The 19,579-nt window shown below is 46.5% G+C and overlaps 1 protein-coding gene across 1 annotated transcript; it reads left to right on the forward strand.

The window, feature by feature from the left end:
• The first annotated feature begins 2,011 nt into the window (after positions 1 to 2,011).
• LOC119444747 (neprilysin-2-like) lies at positions 2,012 to 18,845 on the forward strand. Its single transcript, XM_037709097.1, has 4 exons — positions 2,012 to 2,174; positions 6,124 to 6,356; positions 11,748 to 11,888; positions 18,501 to 18,845. Exons 1-4 carry the CDS (start codon positions 2,012 to 2,014, stop codon positions 18,843 to 18,845), a joined length of 882 nt encoding a protein of 293 aa, XP_037565025.1.
• Positions 18,846 to 19,579: the final 734 nt, after the last annotated feature.

The following is a 19,579-nucleotide window of genomic DNA, read 5'->3' on the forward strand; positions in this document are numbered from 1 at the left end:
GGCTACTGCTTACGGCGCGGCCGCGCCGAGAGCGTATCTTGAAAGCGATCTGCGATGTGGACAAGTTCGCCGAGTGTCGGTAGCTTCGTATGCGCTGCTTTCGACGCTTACTTCGCGTTGTAGCGAGAGAGCACGAAAGTCAATTTGCTCGCTGCTGCTGCCGCGCTTGCTCACTTCAGCGTTTTGACAGCGAGTTTCCGCGGTCATCGAGCGAGATGCCTGATGTTACCTATGCGCGCGTGGCACTGTGCTTTGTAATTTAGTTCGTAAGCGAATGTTTACAACTTTATGCGGCCGGTAAAACTAACATCGTTACTTCGTATAGCTGTCCACTGATTTGTTATCGCAATCGATGCTTTGCCTTTCGGGCGAAACTGCGACTTTTTTGAACTCTCACTACTTTAGCGGCATATACAGGGTGTTCAGCGAACACTTTTCAAAATTATTTAAGGTTGCCTGTGGCAGATAGCCCACTTCCAGTTAAGAGCTGGTCTACTCGAAGATGGCGGACATCACTTGCACAAGAAATTGAATGCATAATCAAATAATTGACACAAATTCACTAATTAAGTTATTGACTAATTACCTGATGGCCCAACATTGCAATTTACAAATTTAGCCGTGGAGTTCGCAAGGCGGATCCACTTGAAACAAATTCTCGGATGACACCAGTTTCGAAATATTAATTCCCGAAATTTGCGAAGAAATGCCTTGATTGGCGTTCCAGTTAATTTTAGCTTCAATGCTTGAAATGACGTTTTGTTAAGAACCTAACTGGAACGCCAATGCATTTCTCCGCAAAGTTTCTGGAATTACTATCTCGAAACTGGTGTCATCCCGAGAATTCGTTCCAAGTGGATCCGCCTTTGAACTCCACTGCTGCAATTTGTAAATTACAATATGGGCCATCAGGCAATTAGTAAACACTTAATTAGTGAATTTCTGTTAATATTTGATTATGCATTTAAATTTCTTGTGCAAGTAATGTCCGCCTCTTCGAGTAGACCAGCTCATGAACTAGAATTGTGCTATCTGCCACAGGCACCGCACGAATTTTTGAAAGTGTTCGCTGAAACACCCTGTATATACGGATATGTATGTACGGATGATACGGTAGTACGGATGATATATACGGATGCATATCACCGGCAGTCTGAGGCTATTAAAAAAAGTTCACCTTTTGTTCTGCATACTAACGCATCTTTAGTGCGCACACGTCACTTTGACGTGGTGAGTGTCGCGGTTTTGTGACGTCGCGCGACAGGACAGGGAACTTGACATGGCCCGAAACAACTTCACCAATCGCGGAAGGCTAATGGCGACAAAGGCGTAGATTCGGAAAGTCTTGTTTTTCTTCTGTTCAGTATAATCATGCATACTCAGTGCATACACGTCATCTTCAGATGGGTAGTTTCCGAGGTTTTCGTGACCTATCGGGACAGACAGATCACGTGGGCGTGACTAAATTTTTTTTTTGACCAATTGCAAAAGTCTAACGAATGAAATGTAAAAAAAACAGATTGGAATAACTTTACGTTATAGCACTCACGGTCTCACTCAATCTGTTAAAAGTTCCATAATAATTTGTCTATATACTACCTCGAGTCATTTTTGAATACATGTTCCTGTAACAAAAGCAGTCTGGAAGAAATCGTTTCATTTTTGCACCTTTTCAATATTGCACATATTCGAATAAATAAGAAAGGCTCATATGAAAATGAGTGACATTAAAGAAGCCGAGTGCTCAAAAGAATCTATCATAGCCGAGTTCACCTACCTTAGTATGTCACTGCTGATGTGTAGAAAAGCATGAAGGGAAAGTAAGTGGCATATAAACACGAGCCCGAGGAGCTCGGCTGCCATTAGTTTTACGTTTTAGCTTATACCTAATCTTTGTACGCGTTTTTGTGCTCCGGTAACTTCAGCGTATACTCTTGAAAAATACATTCTTGTGCCCTTTGTACCTTTTGCACTAGATGCGAACACTGGAGCAGCTCGCCGAGCTCGGGGCATGATTGGCAACATCAAGGCGGCGTTCAAGCGGTTTCTTTTCGCATTCAACTGGATGGGAGAAGAAGTTGATAATTTGATGGACCAAAAGCTTGCCGACATGTCCGCGCTCGTCGGATACCCGGACAGCACTCCCGATGCAGCCGGGCTGAACGACTACTACGGTACGAGTTTCAGCTCAGTCAAAACCTTATGGTGACTAATCATTGAATTCTACCGACACTAATTCATGGTGCAGGAATTTTGAGGATGACAAATGAGCTTGAGAAGAAGCTCAGGCACGCGCAATGCACGGTAGAACGAGAAATGATAGGCAATACGATACGGAACAGGAATACAGCTGTGTGAATTAGAAAACAGTGGTAGCCGATAACCTGTGGTTGAGATTAGAAGAAAGAAATTGAGTCGGGCAAGCCAAATAATGCGTAGAGCAGATCCCCGGTGGTGTGTTATAGTGTAACAGAAATTACACAGAAATGGGTGCCAAGACGACGGAAGCGCAGTCGAAGGCTGCAGAGGGCTATAGGTGGGGGGATCAAATTAGGAAACGTACAGAGCATATGTATATGATGGAGTGGCAAATTTGGAAGCAGTTGCACTCCACTCTACCCCAATTTTTCTTATTGTTTGGAATTCGCTCCTAATTTGAGAAATTCATCGTGCTATTTTAACACTCAATTCAAGTAACTTCGAAACCGAGCCCGCCGGGAGTGCTAGAAAGGCAGCAGAGCTGTCACGTGACACGGATCGAAACGCCCACTGACTAAAAGTGTCACGAAGTTTGAATTATACTGCACGTCATGGTAGTTACTGATATGGCATGGCTTCATGATATGGATGGATGACATACATGTGCCGCGACTTATGCGACCATTCAAACAGCCACATCGGCGATGCTTGACGCAACATTACGAGTAATTTTCTGAAAGTAGGTGAAATTAAGTCACAAGCATTTCGGGATTAAAATGAGCAGCCGTAGCAAGCAAGCTCAAGGTATCTTAATGCGATGCATAGTGAACCATCATATATCATGAGGTAATCTGATCAGGGAGATGTACAATCGGTGAACAGCTGCGCTTAGGAGCACGGCGCACGCTACATTCGAAGACATGAAACCGCTTCATTTTTTTGGTCAAATATATTAAGCAGTGTACTGAGCAAAGCAAAACAATCGAGACCTAGGATAATTGGTACATTTTTGGAAGCACTAGAAAAAATTCTCAAAGGACTGAAGGACAGTAAAACAACGCAGCGCCCGTGCTGTTATCACTGTCCTTTAGCCTTTGTGCACTGTTTCTAGTCTTCCAAAAAATAGGTAAAGCAAGTTAGTTGCCGGGCTATATACTTCACTAGAAGCCGAAAAGTATACGTGTAGCGAGGGTCATCATCGTGACAGCTGCGTTGGGATTATTATGCAGCTGTCCTGTTCGGTCAGACGCCATACCATCACATTCAGTAGGAACTAGAGTGCACTAGAAAATGGTCGAGTGGGCCGATAGGCGCTCTCCGGCTGAGGCGCCGCGTGTTGAAAAATTGTGCGAGGGCGCTGCGAGCGAACTGGATTGGGGCGGAGACGCGCTCCGCGGCATATTCAACGTACTTTCGCTGCGGGCGCCGACACCGATTGTGCATTGTACACTCTTGAAATTGTGCTTGATTTCAACTGCAAATTTATGTTTACACCATTTTGCCAAACATATATATTTCAGGCATGGATTATACAACGCGACGTCTTCGATTTTGCTGTCTTTGTCAAGGGCGTCGTCTGCTGGCGAGCGCCCGTTCGCTACGCGGACGCTGGCGGACGCCCGTTTTTTTTGTTTTTTGTTTTTTTCGCAGAACGTCTGTGCAGTACATTTTTTTATGTTTAGTTGCTTTGGTGCGCCCATGACTCTTGACGGCCGGTACCAAATGTACGTTTAGCCAGGTGAACTCATGTTTTTACCTACTGTCTTCTAAACGTAACTGGTATCTCTGCAACATGAAGCTACGTGAGAACATTTTATTATAGATATCGTGTCATTTTACGCGCGCTTCTTGGTGGTGGATATTGATCAGGGATAATCATCAAAGAAAACAATATTATAGTGAAATAAACCAGGTTCATTAACTGCGTGGCGCGAAGAATGACCAATGTATTTCTAGGTATTTAAATCAAAGGGTAAATAGACATGTATATTCACGATATATATGTAAGGGCAAAATAACAAATATTCTAAACGCACTAATTGAAAAAGTGAGAACGCCCGACCGGAATAAGCGTACGTCTTTGCAGTAACAAACACACTTGTTAGTGAATACTGCACATAAAACTCTCATTCGCAGAAATAATATTCATAGCAGGCAAAACCATCTTATATATATATGCAAGTGTTATTGATATACTGTACGACACCGAATAGTCATTTCCGTTCGAATGTAACGCATAACAGCACTATTGAAGTCTCAAAGGTGAGTGACCGATGCAAGTGAGGACTGTTATTCCGAATGATTGTGATGCCGGAGAGTCGTGGCTGTTGCGCAGAGGCGCTGTTCCTGAGAGAATTAACGCACGGGTGTTAATAAGTCCTGCCTAACAAGTTCCAAGCTGTCGTTCAATATAAATGCCCCATTTTGCGGCAGCCTGTAAATCTGCTGACTTGATTCAGGCAAGGAAAACCTTTTTTTGCCAGTCTCCGGCCAGGTTTGCAAACCATAAAAGCTGGGTGCCCCATGTGGTACTACACTTATCTTCAACGAACGCAACAGATCTGCACATATCTCTACGTGTATGTGAGGTATGCCGTTCCTTTCATTGTTTCATTGTGGTCGTTATGATAGTGCACCGGATAACTGAAAGCAGCGTTTATAATATACACGCTGCCGAGTTGAGCGGTCATACATTTGGGAACGGCATTACATTTATGTATGAAATATAGGATAAGCGTAACATGTTTTCCTTAGAAATCAGACTCGAGAATAATTTACAACTATTTTGTTTACACGCCTAGAAAAAAGCCGAAGAACGCAGCCACATGATTTTCTCTCTCTTTTTTTTAATTTAACTAAATTCTTGACTCTACGTGGCAAAACCACGATATGATTATAGCTTTCGTTTTCACCACCTGGGCTTCTTTAACGCGCACCTAAATAGAAGTACACGAGCGTTTTTTTTTCATTTCGCTCCCGTCGAATTCCGCGACCTGGATTGAACCCGCGAGCTCCACCGTGTTTAGCAGCCCGACGCCGTAGCATCTACTATATAGCCACTAATTAGGCTACCGCGCCAGCTTTCTTTCCTTCTTTTTTTCTTTTTTTTTTGAAGTATTGACAGGGAAAAAAATTACACGTACGGCTTATACGGCCAAAGATGAGCATATAGAATGACCAACTAAAACTGTTTTCGGCGCTCGAGGTCCCACCGCAATAAATGACCCCGTACCGATTACTCTGCATTCTGTTACGCGAGGAAGGCGGAAACTTGAATGGAATGTTGCGCTGCAGTTTACTCTTTTTTTTATCTATAACAATGCTTCACGTAAATCTAAGTACAAGGCGCCGGATGGTGCACATTTGCTGCATATTTGTTTGAAGTGGAAAGCAGGAAGGTTACATGTGTTTCTCCGTCTGCGTTTCGCAAGACCTACTGATGGAAAACTATATGCTCAACAATACACACGAGAGATACATGCTGCTTGAAGAACGAGAAAAATATTCTTAAGGCATAAATACATGTCATGTGCAATTATGAATACCATTTGAGCGGTCTGAACGCAAATATCCGCGCGCGAAGTAGTACGAATGACCCTGCTGAGCTATATCGCCAGCAGTTTCCGACAGCGTGACCTCGATGCGGCCCAATCCACTTCGATCGCAGCGCGGCCTCAGTATTTTTCCACGTCGGGTGCCTCACTGCAAAGCATGCACCGCCCCAGCCGCTCGTCCCACTCAACCGTATTCTAGTACACTCTAGTAGGAACCTCAAGACATCGTGGTGTGTTTAATTTCAACATGACCCGAGTCTGTCCTGTCTCCCTTAAACGTGTCTACAGCTAATTTTGCTTTGGTACAGCGCATGTATACGTTCGCTGCGTTTCATTACAATAGTGCCTTTGACTTGGGCTTTCTGTGCAGACGCGCTGGACGACTCGAGACCTTCACGATTTTTTCACGACTGGCGCAAGGCCCTCGAACTCTACGCAAGGCGCCTCGTTCGCGATCAGGAGCACCTGCTCTTCCTTTCAGTGAAGACAAACGTCTCCTACTTTCCCGCCGCCAACGCCATTATCGTACCTGCGGCGGGCTTGCGCCCTGGTCTTTTTTTCCAAGATGGTCCGGCCTCCGTAAACTATGGAGGACTCGGCACGGTGAGTTCAAGGCGTCAATTGGATGTCCTAATGCTTGAGTGGTATAAGTATATGTGCAAAATATTTTCTTTAGCTAATTGCTATATAAGCTTTTCACTTCGACGGTTCAGTGTAATATATAGAAAATAATTGGAAGACGCTTAAGCTTCGCCTTTAGGAGTGGAACGTGATAGCCTTATCGAGTCCCGTTCGCATCGCCGTTTTCTTTATGATAGGTTTCACTGCAACACACAACGTGCGAAATCCAGCTTACAAAGAACAAGCTTACACCGATACCCTTAAAGTCGGCTTCACTTTTAAACACAAATTCATTGCTGGGAAGACATTGTTCCAGGGGCAATATAAGCCGTCTTATATCAAAATGTGAAGGCCCTAGGACCGTTTTTAATATTTTATTAATTGCTTGCTGTTGCCCCGAGGCTCGCGCGTGTCCAAAACGCATTACGCAGGCTAAGTCTCAGGTTGACCTGCCGAGGATGCGAGCGCCATCTGGATGGTGTTTTAGCAAGTAACATACGCGGGCGCACTGTTGTTGTATGGTAGAATTGCTGGAAAAGGGATTTGTGTTTGAGTTTCATAGTAACAGAATTATGTTTTCTCCTACATTCAAATTGCAATCCAACGCTATCATGTCTGCAGGTTGTGGTTAAGTGGTACTTAACAATTTTCTTATGTATATCACTTTGATAAATTCAATTTTCTTCACTAACGCCTTGCGGCACGCTAAGGGACTGCGCGGTCAGGATGGTTCGGGATGATTTTCTTCGCCGGGCAACACCGCCGACACCGAATTTTCTGCGACACGGAATCCTTAACGCACCATGATTAGCCAGCGGATGCCGTGCATGGCTTAGTTGCAGAACCCCGTTTTTTTTGCAACAAAGAAACATGGTCGAGAGTCACGTAGGGCCCCGAAAGCATAGGAGGCGTTTCATGTCCTTAGAGGACAATATAGAGAGCATCACATGCTTTAGCGTAACGGCAAATTGCACTTCTGTGTTAGGAAGACGGCCACTGTTACCATGAAAAGAAGGTTCAATAAAAAAAAGTTTCGCCCACGTGGTGAATCATTTATTGCGATAGCAAATCATTAAAAAAACTGTACGAAGTAAGGTTCCTAGTTTTATCGGCAGCGTAAGCTGCCGTAAACATTCGCTAACTTAATTAACGTGCACTATGTTACGCGCTCACAGGCAAGCACGAACACATTTCACTCGATGACAGCGTACACTCGCTGTGAGATCGCTGGTGGTATGAAGAGAGGCAGTAGCGGCGAGCGAATTACCCGTCATGCTGCATCTCGTTGCAACGCAAACTAGGCGGGCCCGAAGTCATCAGCTATCTCAGGTCCGCTAGCATATCGAACGCATCGCAGATTTCCTCCGAGATAGGACATGCGCGACTGCGCTCAGCCGCCGCAGCTGGTGTAGCATACGAGACGCACACTAACTAGCGCAAACTACTGTGAGAAATGTGCGGGTGTAAGTGGGCTGGTACCGGAGATAGAGCACGGCTGCTCAAAGCGCGAGTTGTCACAGGGAAAGAAGACGAGAAGGTGACGCGTCGAGTGTTTCAAAGACATGCCTTTGGAACGAGAGAGAGGTATGCCTGCGATCGTGGCCTAGTGGTTAAAGCACCGGGCTGTTGTGCTCGACGGCCAAGGCTTCGATTCCACTGTCGGTCACACATAATTTTCATTTTATGAAGGGAGGCGACACAGAAACCTACCTACCGACCTATGAAGTGCAAAGAATGAAACAAAGAGTGCTTCGCATTAAAAAAATCCGCCTCCATTCCTCCCTGCAGAGGTGATGGACAGCGAAGTTGGGGCGAACGCTAGACAAGTTCCACCACCAAGTGACGTTTGACGACGTCACACAAGCGACGTATACGTCACGCGCGTATGCACGTGTGCGTAGGTGCAGCACAAATCCTGATTGTTCTAGGCCTTCCGCCAAGCACAAGTGCCTTATTGAAGTAACTGAATTTCTCAAAGTAAAATGCGTCGGAAAATTCGTAAAGTACGACTTACACACAATCTGCAGATATGATAGCATCGGATTGTAATTCGAATATACGAGAGAACATAATTCTGTTACGCGGAAACTCAAACACAAAGCCTTCTAGCTGCCGTTTGCTTTTGGGCCCTCCACGTGGCGTAACTGCGTTATTGAACTAATTGAATGTCTGATTGAATTGAATGGCGGTTGACACTTAGAGAATAGAGATAACCGAACACTTCTGGCTTAAGTCAAAGCCGCGGCGAGGAGAGGACACCGGAGTCGAATGTGTTTTTCGGAAACATTGCAGCGCTCAAAATAAGGGAATTGAAACCAAACACGTACGGTGCTTCTCCAATCCCTACCCAGAACGCTGCTAAATTTTTAGCGTATCCCCAATTTGTCTTGCGATAGTTTATCGTTATTCATTGTTTAGGTCTCGGGTGCCAAACATTATGAACCCCCAAGACAGGAAGTGGAGCACAAGCAGTGTACAGAGCTACTTCAGTGGCGTGCGTCTTTTCACATATACCTGTATTCACCAAATGGAATCCTGCGACGTATAAATTTATTAGCCTAGATAAGGCCGAAGTTTTCAAAGAATACAGTTGTCGGCTTTTACGCGCCAAAACTGCGATCTGATTATGGAGGTACGTCATACTAGGGGGACTCTCGAATTTTGAACACCTGGGGCTCTTTAACGTTCGCCCACTGCACAGTGCACGGCCATTTTTGCCTTTCACTCCCATCGGAATGATGCCGCCGCGGCCAGGATTTGATCCCACAACCTCGTGCTTAGCAGGAAAACACGTTAGCCACTAAACCACCAGACGAGAGAAGCTTTCATACCAACATATATTTCCATATGGCTGTGTTCAGGAATTGTTGCTTTCCGCCGATGAATTTTCTTGCGAAAGAACTGCAGCTAGAAGTACTTTTCGTCGTTGTGTTTTGCTCATTATCCTACGCTTTGCCCCCATTACACAAGACCCGAGGGATGCAAACACTGGTAAATGGCGACGATAAAAAAATTTGCCGCGTATCTGCGTGCTTCGCTGCAAATGTCGTCGAAAGACGATAGTCTTCTGTCGGCCGTACTACATGAGTGCTGGTCTGATCAGCGGCCACCCGTGATGCTGTTCTCGTACCATTTCCGTCCTGGCATGAAGGTTTGTTTGAACAGATTTCATTTTACCGAATTATTTCATCAAGCGGCCATTTATGTTTTGCCCTGCCTCAGACAGCGCTTCCTTTATGTTGAATCGGCCGCATCTGGCTGGCATTGATAAAATTGAGGAGGCGCTGCGTGAGACATGGACGCCATCTGGTAATACATCGGGAAACATGAGCTTGTGCAGAGGGTTTCCTTCCTCCATGGCAGAGGGCGCTCGTCGGCGCGCAGTCAGGGAACGTCGTTCGTCGGCGCGCATAGCATGGCATTTTCAGCGCAGCTTAAGAAACTAGGGTCTTTAGAGTTACGTATCCATGTATTTTCTATTAAAGGAACACACCTCCTAATACCTACCTAGTGATGTTGCGTCTCAGGTATGCGTCATATTTGTGATCGATAACGTTCACAAGTATGAACAGTCGTACCAGTTTAATTAGTGTGGGCGGTAAGCAAGTGGTCCAACTTTGGCCGGGTGGCTGAATCGGGTGACAGACAGACAGACAGACAGACAGACAACAGACCAAATTTTCAGCGTTTAAGTTCCCCAAGAAAGACTATCGTCTTTAAAAGCAACGCCGTTTGTTCTCTTGGTTCACAACGGCGAATAAAAACCGCGCTTCCCAAACTACGAAACACATAAGCGATAGCTAGCGTGATATTACGCGTACTAACATTACAGGTGTTTTGCGCACTATCCACTTATGGTAAATATTCTCGGCTGCGTCTATGTGATTCTCATTCGGCACCACCGCTGTATTTTTTCATTGGGCGAGCCATGCACGTAATCCGACTCTAACTCGCGACGTGGACGCCATGCAAGGCTCTTTAGCGTGCCGAACTGAGTGAATGTTTGTGTCTATAACGTGACCTTGCTTCGAGTGTAATGTTCTGCAGGCTTCGGTGAACAAACAATCCAAGTTCTTTACTTGCGAATAAGACCTGGCCAATTCTAGATAGAGGCATGAACAGCGAACGAAACTCATTGTCGCAATATATTTGAAGCTCTTGAGTGACTACCGCCTGTAGTGCTAATCAACAGTAATATCTCAGGCTGGAGCCTACGTCTCTGAGTTCTGTGCAAATTGGTTCACTTTAGTCAATGTTGAGCTGCGTGTTAACTGTGGTTGGGGAACGGGCGCCGTCAGGTCTTCTGAGCCTTTACGTTGGTCCCCTAAGCAACTAGGTACTGTTTGTCTGAATCAAGATGAAAAGTGCGAAGTGACAAAGTTACAAAGGGACTTGTGTTTGTCGGGGCCGCAACAATGTTTGACCACTGTTGAAAGCTCCGTGTCTCCATCCCCTTGTGAATCTCTTTACAGTTTCAATTACCAACAGCAGTTGTATATTTACTTGGCAGCTGAATTTCCATAAACGTTTCCGGAACTTTCGTTGTGAGAACGAAATTCTGTCCGCCATTTTTTGTATACCATGCTCACAAAGAAAGATCAAGAGAAGTTTCTTGGCATTCTGCTCTTAAGCGGCTATTGAACACGTTCTCTCGACTAGGATATATGCACTCCATGTGCATAAGTACTGCTAACAATAGGTGTCTGCTGCTATTCAAGGCACGCTTCTGGGCCATACGGGCGCAGGCGTTTTGCAGACGCACTTACCTCACAGGCCATTCATGGCGCAAGCATTTTTACTTTCGGGGCCCTCTTACACCTCATCATTTCCATCATATGATTCAAACATGGCGTCAATGTTCTCTTCGATGTCTTTTCTCCCTGAACCGCAATAAAAGTACAGTGCACGGAACCAAACGAATATCCTTCGAATAAAAAACTGTGGGTACATATACATACAGAACTATATCTGGAAGAAAAGTACTACGGGTTGTATTACGATTTGTAGTACGCTATATTAAAGTCGGAAGACTGGAGAAGTTCTATGAATCATGATGTTCACAATTTTAATTATTTTATGTTACAGATGTGCCCTAAATATCGTTAAAAAATATGACGCACCAAGTTTGAAGTGAAAATGAATATGCTGGGACTACTCACGGAAGTGTGTAGCGAGCTTTCAGTTGCCCTGCACATGTGGAATTGTTATCCTATATGGGCAGATATGGCTCAGTGTACCCCAGTTGGAAAAAGCGCCAACAGCTCAAAGCGAACTATTCAAATCCATTCACCGAAACGAATTCAAAAGCACATATTGAGGGGGCGCTAAATGAAGTGCTTTCTAAAAAGGTGACACTTTAATGGTTTGTCGCAGGTTGTCGCTCGGGAAATGACGAAAATTATGGACTTGGAAGCTATGGCACTTGACCAGCCGACGGCTGTTCCGTGGAACGGCAGCGACACTGCCAAGCACTATGCCTCCAGTGCTCGCTGCCTGCTGAAGTCCCAAAAAGAGGTCGGTGTCCTGAGGCCTATCATCCCTTTATCGCGTGCCTCAAGTTTTCCCTTAATGCATATTTAACACCTCTACGCTTTCGACTGTTCTTGACGGGAATCAGTATTTTGGTTACCGTCGTCCTGTTATGACGATTTCGCCCGCTCTATCGACGCGGCATTGAGTTTGTTACAGTTTCGATGTTCTAGAAAGGCGTGAATTTGTCTGAGTCTAAATGTTGATAATGTAGGCGCCCTGCTGACATGTCCCTCTCTATGGACGCATTGGAAGCTCAGTTAGTGTTCAATTGACTACAGAGGCTGGCGGATTTAGGCAGGTTGCCTTGAAAGCATTGATGAAGGGAGAAACGTTTGCGTCTCGCTATGTAATACGGATTCAGCATGGCCTTTAGGATCCGACAAGACACAGTTCTTCGTGAATCGCGACTAGTATCGAGGGACATTTCTTTAAAAAATGCAACTCAGGGACTTTACGCGCAAACATCATGATGGGATTATTTATGAGGCACGCCGCAATGAGATGCTACGGATTAATTTATGCCATCTGGGGTTAACTAACGTGCATCCAATGCGAGGTAAACGAAGACGTTTGCATTCCACCCCCATCGAAATGCGCCGCGGTGGCGTGGATCGAACACGGGATCTCGAGCTCAGCAGCGCAATGGTGCTGTAGTACCGAGGCGGGTGCACATTTATTTAAAAAAAAACGACACTTGACTAAAATGTACGTGGTTCCTCCAAACGAATCCCTGTCGTACTACGACTCGTATGAATCCTTAGAATGGCAGCCATTTGGCATGACGGTGGAGTGGCCTTACCACCTTAAAATCTGCTGAGGGGAACCGCCTCGGAGAAATTATGGTCTGCGGTGAAAAAGCAGGTGGCCATTTGCACGAAAAAAATTTACCGCGGCGATCACCATTCTTCGCAAAACCACAAGCAGGAGCAAGTTTCATGAAATAGGTGCAAAAAGGTGCCCGGCAATTCCGCGTGTATTCGCGGGCGTCTTTCACTCTCGGAAAAACGCACTTATGTAGCACGTATTGAGCAACAGAAAGCTGCATCGGGAGTTTTTCATGTTGCTCTACAATCTTCTCACTGACACTTTGATAATTAGGGCAGTACTTCTCGAGTAGCTAATTAATTACAATTACCTAATTAAATCTCAGTAACGAAAAAGAACACTGGCGGCTACTCCACTGTACTGGAAACAATACGCACTAAGCTTGCTTCGCTCAACGCCGTTCCTCTTTTTTTTTTAAATCGTGCTGCGTGATAGCTGGGACACCCTGTATATCACGCCGACAGCGATGACGCCAGCGAAAATTGGCCTGTAGTGTCCGTGTAATTGATATCGCAATAATAAAGTTTACAGGGGCAACGACCTCGTTCAAAATAACGATCGAATGGAAAGCTTCAAAAGTCCGGCTGAACCCAGTGCACAACCAATGTCGACGTTAATGATCGAGAGTCGCATTGAAGCAACGCAGCGACACACCATATAACCAACATGGAAACGCATCATGCATGCATGCGCTCCTCTTTCGCGCTCTCCACGGGACACGCGGCGCCGTCTAACGCCGCCCTCGCGAAGTCCGCGCATGACGTGGGTCTCATTGCGTCGAGTACCACAGAAATCTTAAAAGTATTTTTTTTGGCAGCGGCGCCATTAAAACGGCATATTCTTCAATCGCGGAGGACGCGGCCATGGCGCTGACGCTCGCCTCCACAACGGCCAGCGCCATAATCAGTGATTCTAAAAGTGCGCTTCATAACTTCGCTAAGGCAAGGGTCGCGAAAGCGGCGCTAACGATCATGAGTCACTTTCGCGGGGAGCGTGACATTCGTGTCATACGGACGCCCGCCCACTCCTCCCTCCTGGGCAACGAAACGGCACACATCCTAGCTCGCGAGAGTTAGCGAGCCGAGCAGGAGCAGGAACAGCGCGGGGCCCGAGTGCGGAGAGAGACCGCGTGGTCAGATATAATTAAATCACCAAACACTACAGATCAGGGAGCCAGCATTACCCTCCACCACACTCCTCGTTAAGTAAACAGCAGGCGACAGGATGGCGCCTACTACAAACGCCTTCCCAAACCGGATCGTTCATAATCATTGTTACCCAGAACTCCACAAAATGTAATCAGCGGGCGGACCTCAGACACAAAGTCTGGGCTTGCCCCAACATATTGGAGGAGCCAAACAACACATATACGAACGCGGAGCAGTGGGAGTTCGCGCTGCTCAGTTCAGACAGCGAGGACCAACTACAAGTCATCAGGCGAGCCGAAGATGCCGCTAGGACCCAAGGGCTCCTGGCCGCCGTCTAAGGCAGAGGAGATGAACTCCTCTGACCCTTGCCGTTTTCAATAAAGGTTGTTTCTCTCTTTCTAACTGAAGAGCGCCACATACACAGTGGCACATACCTATAGTTCTCAAGCTGGTGTCGAAGAGGTTTATTGAAAATGGCACAGACCGAGTGGCACGTATACCCCGTGCTCCAAGTTGTCATCAAAGAGGTTCACGAAACAGCTACACTATACCCAGTGACCCAAGTTGGTCCGAGAGTGGGCTTGGAACCCTGTTCCCGTAACGTAGCAGCCTGATGCGCGAACGATTACACCATGGACCCAGTCACCCATGTTGGCGGGAAAACGGTTATAGACACATAGATACGTAGGTAGCCATATATATATATATATATATATATATATATATATATATATACACTCGTACATAGACAGACATACAGCCCCCGTAAAGTTCGTGAAGTACCATGCATAACAATGCTACTCGTTTTAATTAAATAAAGTAAAAGGGAGGAAGAAAAATTACTGGTGACTGCACGGTAACTGTTAGCGTAACGGCGGACGCTAACGGCGGAAAGCAGAGGCATATGTGGATGGGGAAATAAAATGACAGGGAGAGAGGATTGCGGAGCGAAGAAAGAACGCAACGTATTACATATACAGCAACTAGAAAAAAAATATCCATAATGTACTTAGTTTGCATGTGGAGTAACTTTCCCAAGAGAGTTTGTCACCCGAGAACGCACACCGGCACTTTTCACGTAGAGCAGGCGGGTGGCGAGGCGCTCATTCTCCTGTGGCATGCAGAAACGCCGCCTTTTGCTACTTGTCGCTACTATAGTCGGCTGAGCCCGGAGCGGAAACATCCTTTGGCAGAGCCAATGCCCTTCACATGAGCTTTGTGCAGGATGGCTTTCGATACGTCTTCGGGTGTATCTCATAATATGTGACTTGCCAGAGATTTCGCTTTAGTGGGTACGAGTGATCATCGTACGTGAGATGTATATCAGCGAATTCTTTCGAGTGAGGTGTCGTTGCGAGTGTTGGATATCGTACTGAGCAAGATTGAGCGAGTTAGTGCTGGCCAGGATGCTCTTAATAGAAGAGAAAGGTCGTAAAGCGGGGTCGTTAGTGGGTAGAGGAATAATGGCGTAACAGCACCAGAACAAAGCAAATTGCATAACTCAATTGCAATCGCCGTTGGGACCACGGCGAGTATGCTAATGCGGCAACAAGGAGAGAGAAAAAAAAAGAAGGCGCTGCGTTGAGCTGCGAGGGAAATATATACTGCGCTATAAATATACACTGCACGCTCTAAATTTCTTTAAAATAGTGAAGGTGCGATATGTAACTGGTTTCCTTGGCACTGTTCTTGCCACAGAACCGTGCATTATGAAACAACAATTGTCATGATTTTGACAATCATGACAATTGCGAAAAAGTCAAACAATGGATTCTAAAGCGACAATTAAAGGCCGTCATCCTTGAAGCTCATACCTCGTTTTAGACATGCAAAACGTTGACGCTGCTAATATCTACAGCCTGTTGAATTCTTGCCAATTTCACCCAGAATAGAAAATTACCTGTCGAAGAGCGCAGCTGTCACGTCCTTAGCACGCGTCCATGAGTGACGTAACTGTTAACGCCTGATCGCCGGATAAACCAGAAGCGATCCTGAAGCAAGCAAGATGTACAAAAAAAATGTTCCCGGAAATCGCGTAATTATTGCATCTTCCCGAGCTTTAAGAATAACTAAACGCATTTTCGGAAATACCCTGTGCATCTGTGAGCCGGCATTGTCTATTTTGCTTACGTCCGAATTGGGATGTCGCAATAGAAATTAAGCCAAGCAGAAGCCTAATCCAAACGAAATTTCGTCGACCCTTCCGTCACCTAGAACCAATGCGACTATTGAAGAATTGTGTACCCTGTCCTACTTATGATTTGCTATTAGTGCGCACTATGCGCTTAGTGCGCATCTGCACAAATGCTACAGCGCTAGGCGCTGTAGCATTAGTGGGTGAGACAACGGGGCGTCTCGTGGCCACGTTCCGACAGTTTTTCTTTACTATGACTTCACTTATGGGGAAGCTGCCCTTAGGTGGCATCTGGCACAACGCACCTAAAAGCATGGCGCTTGTGCAACACTGAGTTGTTCGGTTGACTGTGCATACTCCAAAGGATGAGAGTATTTCTGAATAAAACTCAAATAATTCTTAACAATAAACCAGCAAACTCGAATCAGTGGCACCTCCAGTAGACGGCACAAGCAAGCTGCATAGTGCAAGGCCACCGCGATCATAGCAGGCGAGATAGAAATTGTAAATTGGTTGAGTTAAGCCCCAACCAGACGTACGCGTTTGGAAAGCGTCCGCCCGTGCCGCGCTCACTCGACGTCACGTCGCGTCCGATAGAGACGCACCCAAACGATGCACGAGTTGCCGCGCATCCCTGCGCGTTTCGTCGCGGCTGCCATGCTCACCTACCAAGCGCGCGGAACGACGAACACAAAGCACGCAGCTTGCCTGGGCTTGCCTGCACGCCGCGCGAACAGTCGTTCCGGAATTCACGCTGGTTCTCCGTGGTCACGTCATCGGCGTTCTGTGGTGACATGAGGAGCGTCGCGCGGGTGACGCGGTGGCAGCTTCCGGCGCGGGCGTAAAAATTCTAGCAGTGGTAGGTGTCCACGCCGCAACGCGTCCACACGCGACGCAGTCTCCGCGCCTGACGCCGTACGCGCCCAGGCGCGATGCGGCGCGTGCGCACGCTTTCCAGCGCGTACATCTGGTTGGGGCTTTAGACGTAAACGCATGCTATAGCGTCGTGCGAGAACAGCTGTTGCTGGGCTCCGTGACAAAGTTCCTGGATTGCCCACGACGTGTGAGAGCTTTGGACTGGGTTATAAACTGCTCTCCACACTATCTATATAGCTGCGTGCGTTTTGTTCGCTTTTACGATGTAGTGATATCACTGCGACATCAATCCAACAATTTTACACCCCAGCACAAAGGCCGTGCTAAGATATCGATATCTCCTTGTATCGCGAATATTCTAGAAAATACCAGAACTGCACTTCCGGCTCATGGCAGCTCTGTCGAACAATCTCACTGCTCCCATGCTTCAATGTTTCTCGTGTGTGCAGTTTTTCTCGATGCTGTAAGTCTGTGTTACGGAAAGTCTACTGGCCACCTAAGCACAAATCATGGTCGGGATTGTTATGATTAGTTATGGTAACGGTTCTATTGCAATGTCATTTCTGTTCGCACTTCATCAGCAGTCAGAGCGGTGTCCCACTGCATAATCATCAGAATCAGACGGCGGTGAACGGCGGATGGTAAGAGTGGTATAGATTGAAATATCACTACAGTTTGCCAGCCCATTTTATTGGTAAAGAGTACGTGTAAGGATATGCAGTTGGACGTGTTGTATGGTAACGTATTCTTGGTTTAAAGCGCGAAGGGACACAGACGAAGACTAGAAGACAGGACGAGCGCTAGAAAAGAGCCCTGTGTAGTAGAAATATAATGCAAAAACATGGACAGTTGGTGCTAGTTGGTACAGTGACATATTCTTGGTTTACAGCGCGAAGGGAGACAGACGAAGACTAGAAATATCAGTCAGAAAGACCGACTGTTGGGCTAGGTGGTCTAACATAGTTACATTCAAATATATCGCAAATAAGTCTTTCTCGTGGGTTCTTCGTTATTTGTGTGTTCTTTGTGTATTCTTCGTGTCTTCTTCGTGTGTATTTGCGCTATATCTGAACAGAGAGTAGAAGACAGGACAAGCGCGAGAAAAGAGCCCAGTGCACATGAAAAATAATGCAAAAGGATGGACAGTAGGGTGAGTGGCTAGGGTAACCTAGTCTTGGTTTATAGCGCGAAGGGACACAGACGAAGACTAAAAGATAGGACGAGCGCTAGAAAAGAGGCCTGTGTACATGCTACCGCTACAAACCAAGAATATGTTACCGTAAAAACTCGCCCAGCTGTCCATCCTTTTACATTGTTATTGTTGACTCTTATCGAGCGGCCGTCCTTTGTTATAGTTTTTTTCAGATATAGCGCTATGGCCTTCTAGTCTTTCGTCCGTGTCCCTTCGCGCCATAAACCAATAGTATACGGAGCAAGAAGCCGCGGGGGGGGGAGGTGAGGTGATGGAGGGGTAATTGGTGAATGATGTGTTTCTACGCCACGACACCTAATTTACGTTATGTCTCGTTTGCATCTGCATGTGACTCTTCGTTTGTACTGAAATGATTGCACTACGATTTGTACTGAAGCGCAGACCTTCTTCCCACGTAGGCGCAGCGTCTCTTCCACGCCGAATCGCCGAGCGACCCGGTTCATTCCGAGATCCTGGCAGATTTTGTGGGGCTGCTGGTGGCGTACGCTGCTTTCACGGTGCTGCCCAAGGAGGAGCGCGCTGTGAGGCTGCACAGAAGCCCCCTCAGCTCCGACCAGACCTTTTACGCTTTCCACTGCGCCAAGTTGTGCGAGATGAACGGCAACGCGAGCAGTCCGTCACGACAGGCCGCTGCCCGACTCCGATGTGTGTTACCACTGATGAATTCGGAGGCGTTCGCTGAAACGTTCAATTGCCCATCCTCATCGCCCATGAACCCTCTAAAGAAGTGCTCTATTTGGTGAATAAATTTGGCGTCTATTCTCGGGTTTTCTCGTTTCCGAATCAAGGACGAGCGTGTATTACATTATTAAATCGAAGCTTTATATGCCTTATAATGCGTGAGAATTAGCAGTCTCGAAGCGGAAAAAAAGTGTATGTGTGAAATGCGGGAAGCCGGTGACATGGTATATATATATAGGGCAATTGACGGTGGTGTGCTTCGTCTAACCGTCACTTGCGCTTCGCTCCTCGGAAAAGCAGGACGTGTATCGAGTGAGCGCCTGAACAACCCATTGTAATGTGCTGAGCGCGGTTTAATCATGGCTCCGGGACCTCAAAGAGTTGTGACGTAATGCTGACGCATTTCTCTCACCTTTAACACTAAATCGCAACTGATGTTATTTTGCGAGGGTTTTCCGCATCTGCTCTGTCGGCTTCGTTGTCGAGTAAGGTGGGTCGGTCCTGCCGATAGTGCTATGGTAAACTGGCTTGATTTCGAAAGTAGCTTGAAGAAAAGGGGGGCGATCCCGGATGCTGTGTAACGCACGGCCGCGTGGGTCGCGCGGATCGCGTCATGGGGTTTTCCGCGTCTTCATGATTTACCGGGCACGCACGCAAACGCCATTCTTCAGAACACGTTGCAGAATGTGTCCAGTATGGTGGCATACAGTTAACCACTTCACGGAAGCCTAGCTTCATATGGATTTAAGAAAGCGCGTTGAATCTGCAAGTATTTTATTAAGCAATGAACAGTGTA

Source organism: Dermacentor silvarum, chromosome 3 (genome assembly GCF_013339745.2).
Source record: "Dermacentor silvarum isolate Dsil-2018 chromosome 3, BIME_Dsil_1.4, whole genome shotgun sequence".
In the NCBI taxonomy this organism is placed as follows: domain Eukaryota; kingdom Metazoa; phylum Arthropoda; class Arachnida; order Ixodida; family Ixodidae; genus Dermacentor; species Dermacentor silvarum.

What these genes read in the sequence shown, in the direction of transcription:
- LOC119444747 (XM_037709097.1), top strand. Translation starts at nt 2,012, where the DNA reads ATGATTGGCAACATCAAGGCGGCGTTCAAGCGGTTTCTTTTCGCATTC. An exon ending in CGGGCTGAACGACTACTACG is followed by an intron (nt 2,175 to 6,123) that starts GTACGAGTTTCA and finishes CTTTCTGTGCAG; the next exon opens with ACGCGCTGGACGACTCGAGA. An exon ending in TGCTGAAGTCCCAAAAAGAG is followed by an intron (nt 11,889 to 18,500) that starts GTCGGTGTCCTG and finishes CTTCCCACGTAG; the next exon opens with GCGCAGCGTCTCTTCCACGC.